This window comes from Phocoena sinus, chromosome 6 (genome assembly GCF_008692025.1).
Source record: "Phocoena sinus isolate mPhoSin1 chromosome 6, mPhoSin1.pri, whole genome shotgun sequence".
Lineage (NCBI taxonomy): Eukaryota > Metazoa > Chordata > Mammalia > Artiodactyla > Phocoenidae > Phocoena > Phocoena sinus.
Window position 1 is genome coordinate 102,697,105 of NC_045768.1, and position 13,723 is coordinate 102,710,827.

General features: G+C 44.5%; 1 protein-coding gene across 1 annotated transcript; it reads right to left on the bottom strand.

Annotated features, from left to right (window-relative positions):
- Positions 1-531: 531 nt before the first annotated feature.
- NEFL (neurofilament light) lies at positions 532-4,316 on the bottom strand. Its single transcript, XM_032635636.1, is given in 6 exon segments — positions 532-746; positions 1,382-1,743; positions 2,128-2,252; positions 3,270-4,123; positions 4,126-4,174; positions 4,176-4,316. Coding segments are annotated over 6 exon segments (1,674 nt in total). The 3' UTR covers positions 532-603.
- Positions 4,317-13,723: the final 9,407 nt, after the last annotated feature.

Here is a 13,723-nt window from a genome sequence, read left to right on the forward strand (position 1 = left end):
GGCCTAGTTGCATCCTCAGAACTACCAATTAAGGGGGGGGGGGGGGAAATGCATTGTAATTGTTAAAATTTTGACTTAAAAAAATTTGGAGGTCAATAGCCCACTTCTATGTGTCTTACATTGGTGCCTTCTTTAAGATATTCGAATTAAGTCAACAACCACAGCAAGGAATGTCATCCAGTGTAACTTTATTTACTATTTATTAGCACATAATTCAAGGCCTTTAATTTCTAACCACCAAAGGTTCGAAGGACTATTTTTTTTCCATGACGTTTAACATTAACATTAGTGAATTCATTTATTCAGGGTTTTTTTTTTATTGTAAACATCTGAATTTTTCACATTGCCATAGATCCTGAACTCATAAGCGTGGACCATGCACAGGCTGGCAGCAAGCCAGGAAGCCACTCTGCAAGCAAACAGATACTCTGCGGAAGGAGAAAAGTCATAGCACAACGTTTAATGCCCAACCTAAGTCATCTCAGAATTATACATATATTGACTTCTTAATTCATATAGTATCTGCAACTCAACTGGTTGGTTGGTGAGGGGATTGACCTGATTTCAGGAGAATTATTCCTGGAATAGTTAAGGAAAGGGGGTTCAATCTTTCTTCTTAGTGGCTTGTTCCTCCCCAGCATCTTCATCTTTTTTTTCCTCCTCCTCAGCTTCTTTGGTTTCTTCTGCTTCTTTGCCTTCACCTCCTTCTTCTTCCTCCTTTGCCTTCTCAGATTCTTCCTTGGCAGCTTTAACATAAAAAGCAAATGTACAAACTCCAAATGCAGCGTGAGTCCAATCAAAACATTTCTGCTAAGGTTTTGTGGAGAAACACAGATGTCAAAATACTTCCCCCAAACCTCTCAGCTCCTTTCTCCCAAAATACACGCAACTGACAATGCCTGCCGGGAATAATTTGCCACTGAACACATATTTAAATATAATGAGATTATGTCTAGGTACTGGATGCTCTGCTCTCCTCCAGGACCTTGGTTTTCTTTTATTGTGTGTTTGGTGTTCATTTTTGTTCTTTAGGACACCAAATGACTGAGTTAAATGAATGGATTTTAAAATGTTTAATTAGGAATAAAAAGACAGCAGGAGGAGAATTTTTTTTTTAAGTTCTTTTCAAAAAAGTACAAAGCTAATTAGAGATGTGTGTCTCTGGGAGGCCAGCCAATCTGAGAAATGACGTGCTTATTACTAAAGGTCTCTTGAAGCAATAGATCAATGTATTATTTAAGATTCTAAACTCATGTATGAATAAAACTTCCTTGGCATAAGCAAGGCTTCATTTATCTTATCAATGTCCTAACAAATATTCATGCCCCGGCTGAACCTGGAGTTGCAGTATGGTTTTGGTTTGGTTTGATTTGAATCCTACCTTCTTCCTCTTGGGCTCCCTCCTCTTCAGCCTCAGCTTCAGCCTCAGCCTCAGCTTCAGCCTCCGCCTCAGCCTCAGCCTCTTCCTTCTTCTCCTCCGCCTCAGCTTCTCCTTCAGAGGGGGGCTGGTCCTTGGCTTCCTCAGCTTTCGCAGGCTCGATGGTCTCCTCCACCTCGATCTGCTCCTCCTGGACGTGGCTGGTGTAGTAAGATGGGAAGGAGCGGGCGGACATCAAGTAGGAGCTGGTCTGTAAACCACCATAGGCAGATCGGCCAAAGACCTGGGAGCTCTGGGAGTAGCCGCTCGTTATGCTGCCCACGCTGGTGAAACTGAGCCGGGTCTCCTCACCTTCCAAGAGTTTCCTGGAGGAGGCAGGGAGAGGGTGGGGTTAACAATCATGAACACAGGAAGTGTGCTCAGCCCAACACCCAACACCTTCCCCAGTGCCACCCTGAAAGCCAAAGGCAGGGTTGGAAATTATCAGAACTTAATAACTGGGGATGTTGTGACTGAGACCAGGAAAAAACCAAAAACACCTTAAAATAACCCTGTCTGTTAGACTTTAAATGTAATGGGAAGCTAAGAACAGGTCTCATTATTACAGGATAAATTCTTCTTGGAAAAGGCCAAAAGGTGAACACAATCATTTCAAAGGACTATTTTTGAAGATTTCTGATTCAACAGAAAGGAAGTCTGATTTCCTTCCTAAGGTTGAAGGGCTGCTACCTTTGCCCCTCCATTTTTACCTGTAAGCTGCAATCTCAATGTCCAAAGCCATCTTCACATTGAGGAGGTCTTGGTATTCCTTGAGATATCTTGCCATTTCACCCTTTGTGGTTCTCAATTCATTTTCCAATTTGTTGATTGTGTCCTGTTGGAAGACAAAAAAAAAATACAAGCGTAAATCCTTACTGCTATTACTTTACTATAGCTGCAAGGGCATAGTTTTAATTAAAATCAAAATGCACGCCTTAGATAAAACCTCCCCTGAAACAACGGCCTTTTCTCTTTTTAAACCTTTCTTTGCTTGCCTAAAAAAAATCCAGCTTCATAAAGCATGAGATGAAAGCAAAAAATTATTTTAAAAAAACTAATAGAAGAATTTTTTTTTGTTTTTGTTAATTACTACAGTCTAGTGATTATCATAAAATGCCTGCAAGGAACTAAACAGATTTGTTTTTTTGAAAACTTTGTTTCTCATTCACTGACTAACTCTATCCAGGTTACATACAAGAAATCCACTTCTTTATAAGAGAAGGAAGTAGATAAATTTAATTTTTTTAATTTTCTCTAAAATATTTTCTATGTATCTATATTATTTTCTCTTCTCTCCAGAAATGGAGAAAAAGAAACGTTTTACTATGACCATCATTACCTACTACAATTTTGACTGTATTCCTGTCTACCTGCTATGCGAAGGGAGCCGTTGGTAAAATTAGTCTGAAATCATGCTGGTCACAGAACTAATGGGAGTTCGTCGCTGTGTCTATTAATCAGGTGGTCCAATCTGCGTAGCAAAGCAACTTGTGGTGAATTCAGGACAGCAGAGAGGCAGGCCAGAGGCAACGCCCTGCTCGCATCCCTTCTCCCACCCCACCCAACCCCCTGCAGGGCTGGGCAGCTTTAATACGCAACGGATATTCAACTGCACCCTGCACGTCTTCGCAGACTGCAGTGGCGCCCGCACCCCGCCCTCCAACTGCCCCACCCGCTCCCACACAGCCTCCAAGGAGCCAAGTTCTACCCCCTAACAGCTGCATGCAGATGCCTCATTTCTAATCTCCACTTTCTAGGCGCGCCCTCCACTCTCCCCCCACCCCCCGCCCATCCTAACTCGATTCTGCAGCCCCCTCCCCGCCTCCACAGTGTTTTTTGCCCGGTGCCATACCTGCATAGCACTAATGTCGGCGTTCTGCTTGTCCTCCAGCTCCTGCAGCTGCTTCTCCAGCGCTTCGTTCATGCCCCGGCATGCTTCGATCTCCAGGGTCTTGGCCTTTAGCAGGCGGCGGCTCTCGGACACCTCGTCCTTGGCGGCGCGCACCGCATCGGTGTTCTTGGCGGCGCTCTCGGTCAGCACGGTGAAGCGGCTCTTGAACCACTCTTCGGCATTCTGCATGTTCTTGGCGGCCAGCTTCTCATACTGGGCGCGGATGTCCTTGAGTGCGGCGGAGAGGTCGGGCTTGGAGGACACATCCATCTCCACGGAGATCTGCGCGTACTGGATCTGCGCCTGCAGCTCGGCGATCTCCTCCTCGTGCACTTTCTTCAGAAAAGCGATTTCGTCCATCAGGCTGTCGATGCGCTTTTCGAGCTCGGCGCGGGCGAGAGCCGCTTCGTCGGCCCCTTTGCGCGCTTCCATCAGCCGGCCCTCTGCGTCCTCACGGCTCAGCACCTCCTCTTCGTAGCGCGCCTGCAGGTTGCGCAGAGTCTCCTCCAGCCCTTCGCGCTCGCCCTGCAGCGCCTGCTTCTCGTTGGTGGCGTCTTCCGCCGCCAGGCGCAGGTCGCGGATCTCCTGCTCGTACAGCACCCGGAAGCGGGACGGCTCGGAGTGCTTCTGGCGCAGCACCAGCAGCTCGGCTTCCAGGACCTTGTTCTGCTGCTCCAGCTCGTGCACGCGCTCGATGAAGCTAGCGAAGCGGTCGTTGAGGTCCTGCAGCTGCGCCTTCTCCTGGGTGCGGATTGACTTGAGGTCGTTGCTGATGGCGGCTACCTGGCTCAGGTCGAGGTTCTCGAGACTGGGCACAAGGAGCCGGAGCTGGAAGAGTAGCTGCGGCGCACGGACAGCGAGGAGGAGGACGGGCGCCGAGTAGCTGGAGTAAGCGGAGCGCGCGGTGCTGTAGCCGCTGCGCACGCTGGAGATGTGCACCCGGGGCGTCTCCACATAGCGCCGTTTGTAGGAAGTCGAGTAGTACGGCTCAAAGCTGAAGGAACTCATGTTGGCGGTCGGTGCCCCTCTGGCCGTTGGCGGAGATGGGGGCCTAGAGAGAAGCACGGGGGAGAGAGGGAGAGGGGAGGATGGATGGCTGTGTGCAGCTCGGCTCTGTCCTGCCACCCCTATTTATACTCGGAGAGGATTCTGACGCAGCCTTAGATCGATCACTGCGCGCCGGGCCAGAGGGGGCAGAGCGCTGCTGCAGCCGAGGGGAGGATTCTGCGCAAAAGGAAGGCGGGGGCGAGCCACAGGCCGCGAGGATGCTGCGGCTTCGTCCTCTGCACTTTCTCTGAAGGCTTCTGTTTTCTGTGAGACCCCGTACCCCCTCATCCATTTCCTTTCCCTACCCCCACCCCCATCCTACTTATTCCTTGATCCCTGTATCACTCGGATTCGATCGTGACCCCAATAACAAGTTCTCATTCCCTACGGACACCTTAGTTTTCCATATGCCTGGAACCTCGGAGACACCCTCCCCCTCCCCGTCGCTCCTTCCCCACCAGGGGTCATCATCCCCCCGGTGTTTACGGTGACATTGCAGTGCCTCCAGGGCACTGGAGATACAAAAGATTGTCCCAGGTTGCATGTATGCGGCATATATGGAGGAAAGTTTTCTATTTCTTTGTAGCTGTTTCTGGCACTTTCTTTAATTTGTGTTCCTTTCTCCTGGTTATTTTTCTTTTTCCTTAGTGCGCTCCTTCTACACACACACACACACACGCACACACGCACACACACACACGTGGAACTGGGGCACTGCAGGTGTTGATTTTAGCATTTCTAAACCCTTAGAGCAGTTCCTATCAGCCTTGTAGTGTTACTAGATTTTCTCATTTCTTTCCGAGGAACGAAGCCTCGCATACTTTGGGCGTGTTGAAGCGTGTAGGTGGAGGAGTTTGAACTAGCTGCGGAGAAAACCGATTTGCAAAAAGACAGCAGCCAGCACTGCAGCGGGGAACTTCAGACTGTCACACATTGCCTGTATCTCCTTCATCAAGATAAATTCCTGCTCGACACCGACAACTCCATCACATTAGAAGCCCCTTTGCCTCTTTTTACACCCGTGTAGCGCCCAACCTGATGATTTCAACAAGCCACGCAGGTGGCTGATTTTCAGAGGGAAGCTGCTGCTGCCTCCCGGAGCGCGGAGCGCGGAGCGCGTCTCCAAGGAGCAGAACTCGGACCAGAAACGTCTCGTTCTGGGGCGGGCAGAAAATAGCCGTGTGGTTCTTACCCCCGAGTCACTCTGATAAACACATAACAGGCACAGTCCGAAATCCATGGATTTCTTTTAGGGAACACCCAGGGAGCGAAACAGTGTGCACGCCGTAATGCACATTGATACAGCCCTGCGGTTTACAGAGCGTTTTCACGCGCATGATGTTAGGGAGTCCTCCGGTTGCAGGGAGGGATTGCAGAGATATACACCTAAGATTTTTCCAAGCAAGCATTTAATTTTTGTTTCTTTGGGTAAGAGTAGCATTTGAGGTGCAGCATACTGATATTTTTTTAAAAGAGGCAAACGAAGGGGAGACATGAGAGATTTTAAACAGAGAAGCCGGCATCGCTTTCCCTGTGATGCTGAGAGGGCGAAGGACTCGGAGCGGATACCACAGATGCTCCCCGGAGCAACCGCAATCCCCTCCCCGCGACAGGAGGGTGGGAATGGGATAAGGCTTAACTCCTGAGGTCCTCTGTACCTAAAAAACCTTTCCTTCTTCGTGGTAGAGGAAAAGACTGCAGCAGAGAACTAGCATGGGGTTTCTAAAGAATCTTTAAGGTCTCAAATAATGAGACTTTAGAAACATTACCATTGGTAGTTTAAAACTATCAAGAGGTCCATCCACACTCAATCATTCTAGGATTTCAAGCTGAGGCTGTCCTGCATTTTGCTTGGCCCTGGCAGCACTCATTCTGATGACTTTTTACAGTCTATACATCTTTGGTCTTCGCATTGATCAGGGATTCAGCGGAGGGAAAGGCTTCTCGGGGTGGTGGGAAGAAGCTAAGTAAGCCATATTTTTGTCTGCTCCCAGTTACCCATATGTGGATGACAAGTGGCAGAATGGATTTTTTTTTTTAACCTGCCCCATTAAAACCACATTGTTTCACACTCGCTCTGTGTGAGTCCACACTCTTAGGTATTCACGAGTTCATTTCTTTTGTGCCAGCTCCCTTCCCTCAGTTTCAGGTCACCCTCAGAGATCTTAAGCTCGTCAGTGTTTTGGCCAAGACTCCTGGCTGAAGACTGACTGCAGAGGAAGCTGCTCAGAAAGAGGGAGGTGGCTGATAGATGCTGCAGGGGCTGCGAGATGCTGCAGGAAGAAGAAACCTGTGGGCCTCTGCTGCTGTCCTTTGGGCAGCTGAAAAGAAAGGCACCCTGGAGTGTGAAGGGTAGGAATGGGAGCGCAGGGACCCTTGCCTTTGTTGAACCTGGTGAACAGAGGGTGGGGAAAGGGGCAGATCTTCTGTATTTATGAATATAGACCTCTGGTCTTTTTCAATAGCTCCACTACAGCTTTACTTTAGAGGAGCTCCCGGATGCAGCCCAGGTCTGAGTGTTGGTGACCCTACCTTAAGCCTTCCTCTGCTAGGTACCTGCTGCTTTTTAAAATATTCTGCCCAGCCACCCTCCTTTTTAACTCTTTGCTCTGAATACCCATGTGGCATTGGCCCTACGTGTCAAAGCAAAGGTAAGATGAAACTTTAGAAAATCTGCTTAAAAAAAGAATCTTGACTTTCCTTCCCTTACCACAAACGTTTCTGCATTAGTGTTTTTCACAGGGGTGTCGTTATTTCTTTAGAAGGCTTTGGGGTCTTGTTACACACTTGTGCATTTGTTCCACTTTAAACACATTCTCCAACAACATGAAATTGGTTGAGGGCTGCCAACAAAACACACTCCTAGGAAATAAAAATTACTTTTAAAATAAACAGGCAAGTATGTTGATGAAACTCATTCATAGAATTTCTACTACTCTGGTTATCCTTAATAGCTCTGTAATTCCCCTAAATGACTGGTTGAAGCAGTTCAGTTTAAAAGTAAAATGTATTAACATTACCATAGAGCTCGTAAAATATAACTCTTAGAACCACCGAAAAAAATCTTCCTCCTCTAGTGCCAAGAGAGTCAGAAACTTCAGATGGATAGGACCTGGTGACTTTCATTTCATTATTCTAAAACACTTTGGCACACAGGAAATTCTGTATCGGCATTTGTTTTGAAAAGCTGAGCTCTAGGCTGAAATTCTTATGAGGCAGGTCTCGTGAGAACATCAGTCCTTGGGGTCAAGAGAGCAAAGTTCTCCTGCCACCAGTGAGCTGCGGGAATAGCCCTCATCCGTAACAGCAGATGGGTCTCTATACTCTTCCCCATCGGGTAGATACATCATTGTCAGCAAAGTCGGCATCAGTCTGTCCGTGCAAGGAGGGATGAAGGAAATAAATACGTGCAGGATGCCTGCCCTATGACAGGCATTTGATATCTATTATTTAATAACCCCCAGATCCCCATGAAAGGGGTTATTGTTTATTCTGAGCAAATAGCTGAGGCCCAGAGAGGTTAAGTAATGTGCCAACTCACACAGCTACTCCACACCTAAGCTCAATTCGCTTCCAGCCTGAGTAGGGCTCTACTCATTACACGTGCTGCAGCCAATGGCATTTGCTGCTTCCATATGTTTCTGTGGAATTTGATAATCGTATGCTGCTGTCTCTGTGTGTGTGGTTAAACCACTCATGTTGGGGAGAGACAAATGTGAACTGATTTATACCACGAAGAAATTGTTAATGAGCGCCGTTTTATTTGGACAGCTAGTGGTGGCAAAAAAACCGTTAAAATTATTGTAGGTTTCTTAAGAGTGCCAATGTAAAATAAAATGGAAGCTACCAGTAGAACGTGACACATAACTGATGTGACTTTTTAGACACGCCTCTAAACATCAGTTTACAAAACACCCTTTCTGGAATGAATGACCTAAATGCGACCTTAGCTGATTTAAACTCTTTAGAATAACTATATTATGACTTCCACCTTTTTACTAATTAAAATCCTGTCATATTCCACTCCTGTAAATAGGTTCTCTTTAGCAAAATGACCTTAAAAATTTCTCTAAAGAATAAAAGAACAAACGCTGGCACCCAACATCTCATCATTGAAGTTTATCATGCTTTCTCCAAATCTTTACCTTTTTAGAAAGAAATACGAGTAAAATCAACAGAAAATGTATAGTGTGTGGAGACCCCAAATATATTTCCTCTCTGCTTTTTATAACCAGTTTATTTCTTTATATATTATGCTCACCATAGGAGTCATAATACATGAATCTCCCCATCTCTTGGGAAATATATTTGCAAGAAAACTTTCCCCTTGTAATATAAAATATGACTAATTTTACAGCATCACATTTTGAAGTAATGCATCGTAAAGTGTGCTATGCAGCTATATAAAATGTAGAAGGCAAGGGGAACGAGAATGTCATTTAAATAAACTAAAAATGAAAAGCACAATTATATTTAGAACACATGCAATGTTAGAAATGACAGGAAGTTGCTGTTGTCCAAGCAGAAATGATGTTGATAGGTTGTTTAAACTCCTAAATGCTTTGCTGCACGGAACTGGCCAAGGTAATGTATGTTCTCCCCAGAGGCCTGTTCCACAGTGCCTTTGCCCTTAATCACAGTCACCAGCCAAAGATGTTAGAGGTATGGTGCAGACCTTAGGGGGCTTCATTTGCCGTCATTTCAGGCAGGTCACAGCCCTATCGGTCCCAACCAATAGTACTAACCCTGTTTGTTGAGTTGTGCTTTCCTGACTGCGAGGAAATACATGCTGCTTCTGCAATCTGAGTAGCAGCTAGCCACAAAAACATGCCATGTGGCACCTGGATTTCTTTGCTGACCTTTACAGTGGTTTAATAAATCAGTCGGAGGAATGTGAGGTTTACCGTTTGCAAAGACAGTGTATAAGCATTTCCATCTGCAAGAGACCAAGGCCCGAGGTTGGCTCTTTCACAGCCAGGCTAGAGCCCGGCCAGAGCAGCGGTTCACTTCACTGCTGCAGGAATGCAGCAAATGCTGCTGCAGAGCTGCTCGTGGGCGGATCCCTGGGTTCCTCCAGTACAGCAGACAGGCTGCTGGCACCAGGATATATAACGTTTGGTGTCTGGTAAGTTGAACATATAAGAGGACTGTCTGGATTAGAAAAGCAAAACTGGATTGTGTCTAAATGACTTATTGATTAAGTAACTCTTTGTGTTCATCCATTGGGTCACCGAATGCCGCTGGAACACTTGTAATGTGCACAAGTCCGTCTAAGTGCCAGGGGAGGTGGGGGAGTGTAGGGACTTATGGCAGAGTCCTGTCTCCAAGGGCTTGAAAATATCTGAGCACAATAAAAAGACCAGCTACTGATAAACACAACATGGACGAATCTCAAAACCAGTATACTGGGGGCTTCCCTGGTGGCGCAGTGGTTGAGAGTCCGCCTGCCGATGCAAGGGACACGGGTTCATGTCCTGGTCCGGGAAGATCCCACATGCCACGGAGCGGCTGGGCCCGTGAGCCATGGCTGCTGAACCTGCGCGTCCGGAGCCTGTGCTCTGCAACGGGAGAGGCCACAACAGTGAGACACCCACGTACCGCCAAAAAAAAAAAACCCCAAAAGAAACAGTATACTGATACTGAGTGAAAGAAGTCTTAGACAAAGGATACACAGTGTATAATTCCATTTATATGAAATTCTAGAACAGAGGAACTAATCTATGATGGAAAAAATTCAAAACAGTGGTTTTTTTCAATGAGTGTAAGGTGAGGAATGACAGGAAGAAGGCACGAAGGAACTTTCTAGGGCGATGGAATTGTTTTAGGTCTCAAGAAGTTTGGGTTGTACAGGTGTATGCATTTGTCAAAACTCAGAATATAGTAGGATTTGTGCATTTCATTGAATGTAAGTTTTACATCAAGAGAGAAAAATGTAAACGATATATCTGTATATACATATATAATTGTAAAAATAAACAATATAACATAAATTTACAAATAAAAATATATAACAAACCACTTTTAAAATAACTAAGCAGACAAAGCCCATGCATGTGAAATTTCAAAGAACTATGCAAAAGTTATTAAGAAGAGGCAAAATTCTAGGTGATGTCTCAGGGGAAGGAAGGAAGTTACAAGCAATGATTGCCATGATCTTAGAGAAAAGAGAGGTCACATGAATGAAATGAACCAACATTCTGAGGCTGGTTACTATGCCAGATGCTTTGCGCAGGTATCAGATTTAAGCTTCACAGCAGCTCGATGAAGTGGATGTTCTTATCGTTGTTCTAAAGATGCATAGGTATTGTATTTCTATTAGTCCATCCCAATATTGCATTCAAAATTTTTAGCCATCTTACATTGCTGCCTCATATTGAATTTGCATCGCCTTTAAAAAAAAAAAAGACTTTGAAAGCTAAGGCTATTCATTTATACTGCAGCTTTTATAAAAACCTAAAAATACAACTTTTATTTAAAACCTAATCTTTCATATAAATGCTTTGGATCCATTGTTCAAATCTGCTGTAATAGTTTTAAAACCTTCCAACTTTATGTCAAATTCAATAATGAGTGAATTTCCCAATTTTTAAAATTAATACCATTAGAAATGTGGTTTTCTGTGCTGTGCTTCATAGACTCTTGGGATTGGGAAGTAATTGAAATGTTTTCCACTCAAGTCCTCCGCCAGCTTCTTCACCTTCAGCAGCTCTTAACCTTTCCTTTGCTTATTCCTTTTGCAGAATGAATTATCCTCTCTTACTGCCCTCCCCACAGTAGCCATTGAACATTACAACTAAACAGAGCAGAAATTTCTAGGGAGGCAGTGGCATTAGTGCCCCAAAATGAGCTTTGGTTTTTCACTTTCTGTTTCTCACTATTCTCAAATTGCTTTTCCACCTGATTCTTAAGGCATCCTCACATAACAGAGATGACAGCAGTGATGTTTACATGGAGAGCGGAGATCTCCCAAGCATTTCTGCATGATATCACGGGATTCCTGCAGCAATCCTGTGAGGCAGAAACAGATCTACAGGTGTTACCGTCCTCACTTTGTAAATAAGGATGCTGCGAGGTCTGCAGAGGTGAAGGATTTACCCCTAGATCATATCTCCTGTTAACAATGGAGCCAGGGCTATCACTCAGGTTACCTTTCATCAAATTCACTGGGATTTGTTCCTCTAAATCTTACAGTTTCATATGTACCAGGCCTATCCTTTCCCGATCCCCTTGTGGTACCCTTCCAGAAAGACAGGGAAGCCCCAGTTGTCTCTTGCTTTCAGATTAGATTCTTGTTACATAACTACTCAAATCAAAGCTTCAACTCTTTAGCTTGAACACCTGTTAAAATGCCAATATCAATAGAAGAGGAAAGAGTTAAAGCTGATATTAGTCCTTTATACCTAAGTTTTTTGTTTTGTTTTGTTTTTTTGCGGTACGTGGGTGTCTCACTGTTGTGGCCTCTCCCGTTGTGGAGCACAGGCTCCGGACGCGCAGGCTCAGCGGCCATGGCTCACGGGCCCAGCCGCTCCACGGCATGTGGGATCTTCCTGGACCGGGGCACGAACCCGTGTCCCCTGCATCGGCAGGCAGACTCTCAACCACTGCACCACCAGGGAAGCCCAAGAATATTGGTCAAGGTCACACAGCTGAGTCAAGGTTTGTCTGAATTCTCACACTTCCTGTTATGACCAAAGTGCAAGAATGTTCTTTAGAGGTGCTAGGCAAATAGAATCTCTCACTCTTTTTTTCCTCTGCAGTTTAAATTTGTAGACTACAAGGAAATGCTTCAATAGAGTTGAGGATGCTCAAATCATGAGCGAGTAAAGTAATCCATATAATGGTCATTTAGACAGAGCACCACAGACACACACCAAATAAGTCAACACTTGGCTTCATTAGCAGGTTCTAAAAATAGCCATCCATCACTACAATCATTTACAAGAAGCAAACTCATTGGAGCTTCTCTCTCCAGATACAGGCTCCCTGCCTTATTGCTAACTAGCAATTTCTTTTATTATATTATCTGGAAGAGAAAGAAGCACACTGAAAAAGATTCTCTGCACCTATCAGTATCACTTTATCCTACAAATTTAATAAACTGCACTACCAGATCCCATTACAACAACAGACATGCTTTGGAATAGGCCTGAGATATTTCAATTTGCAAAGTGTTTTCTTTTTCTTATGCCAAAAAACTTTTTGGCCCATTACACTGATTAATACTTACTTTAGAAGTTATCCAGATTAAAATTTTCTTCCAAATGAATTCCTCAATTTAGAAAGATCACTTAAGTAAGACACACAGCTGTGTCTTAACAATTAAATGTATTTAAATGTACAGATGGGTGCAAGGCTCGGTGGAAGAGATTGCTCCCCACACAAAGTAATAGCAGTTCAGAAGGGAAGCACTCCACCTCTGAGCTGGCCTTGACCCTAGATGGCATCTTGGGTCCTCCGACAACCTGAGATTCTCTGATTCAAAAGTACTGAAAAGGCCAAAAGCGTTGGATAAGCTAGGACCGAGGAGAACTCATGTTTTAAGTGACCATAAATGAGAGTTCAAAAGCACACAGAGTTACTCCAAAAACGGAGACTTGCTAGTATCTTAGTTCATATATGAGCCAAAGACAGAATATAAGCAAATGCCAATAGAATGAGATTTTTGAGGGAAGAAAGAAAGCATTATTAATGGAAATTCTCAGGGAATATGTATTTGCTTATTTGCATTAAACTCATCTTTCCTACAGAAGAGCTAATAATAAACAGCTGAAGAGCTGTCAATATTTTATCAGTTGAATTGGTTCCCATTCACCTAAGACAATAGAATTCATTTTCTCTCTTCTGATTTTTTCTTTTCATGGGTTGATTATGAAAGAAAGGAGAGGAAAAATCAGATGCTTCTCTTACTGTTGCTTCAACGTTAAGTGTTGAAACAGAGCATAGATTAAGGCCACTGACATTTCTCTCCTAGGATCCAAACCCCAGAATAAAGAACAGAAACAACTTCTCTATCACTCTCTCTTCCTTTCTCCTTTTTTACATCTTTCATTCTTTCTCTCCTCCTAAAATGCATGTATTGCTGGTTTCCCTTTGAAGAAAAGAACCTAAGAATTTGAACTCAATGCCCAGGGAATAGTTGACTGTGGAGCCTGGGGTTAAAGAGAGGACAGGCAAACAATCTCTAGGTATTACTATGGTAACCATCCTAGATGGTGAGTGGAGCCTGCTGTTACTTTAAAAAAAACAAAAAACAAAAACCTAAATGTATCAAATATTATCTTTTCCAGATACTGTAATGAAATTTTTTGGGTGTGCTGTTGCTCTGTAGATCATACTGAAAGTCCACATGGTTTTGGGAAACAACACTA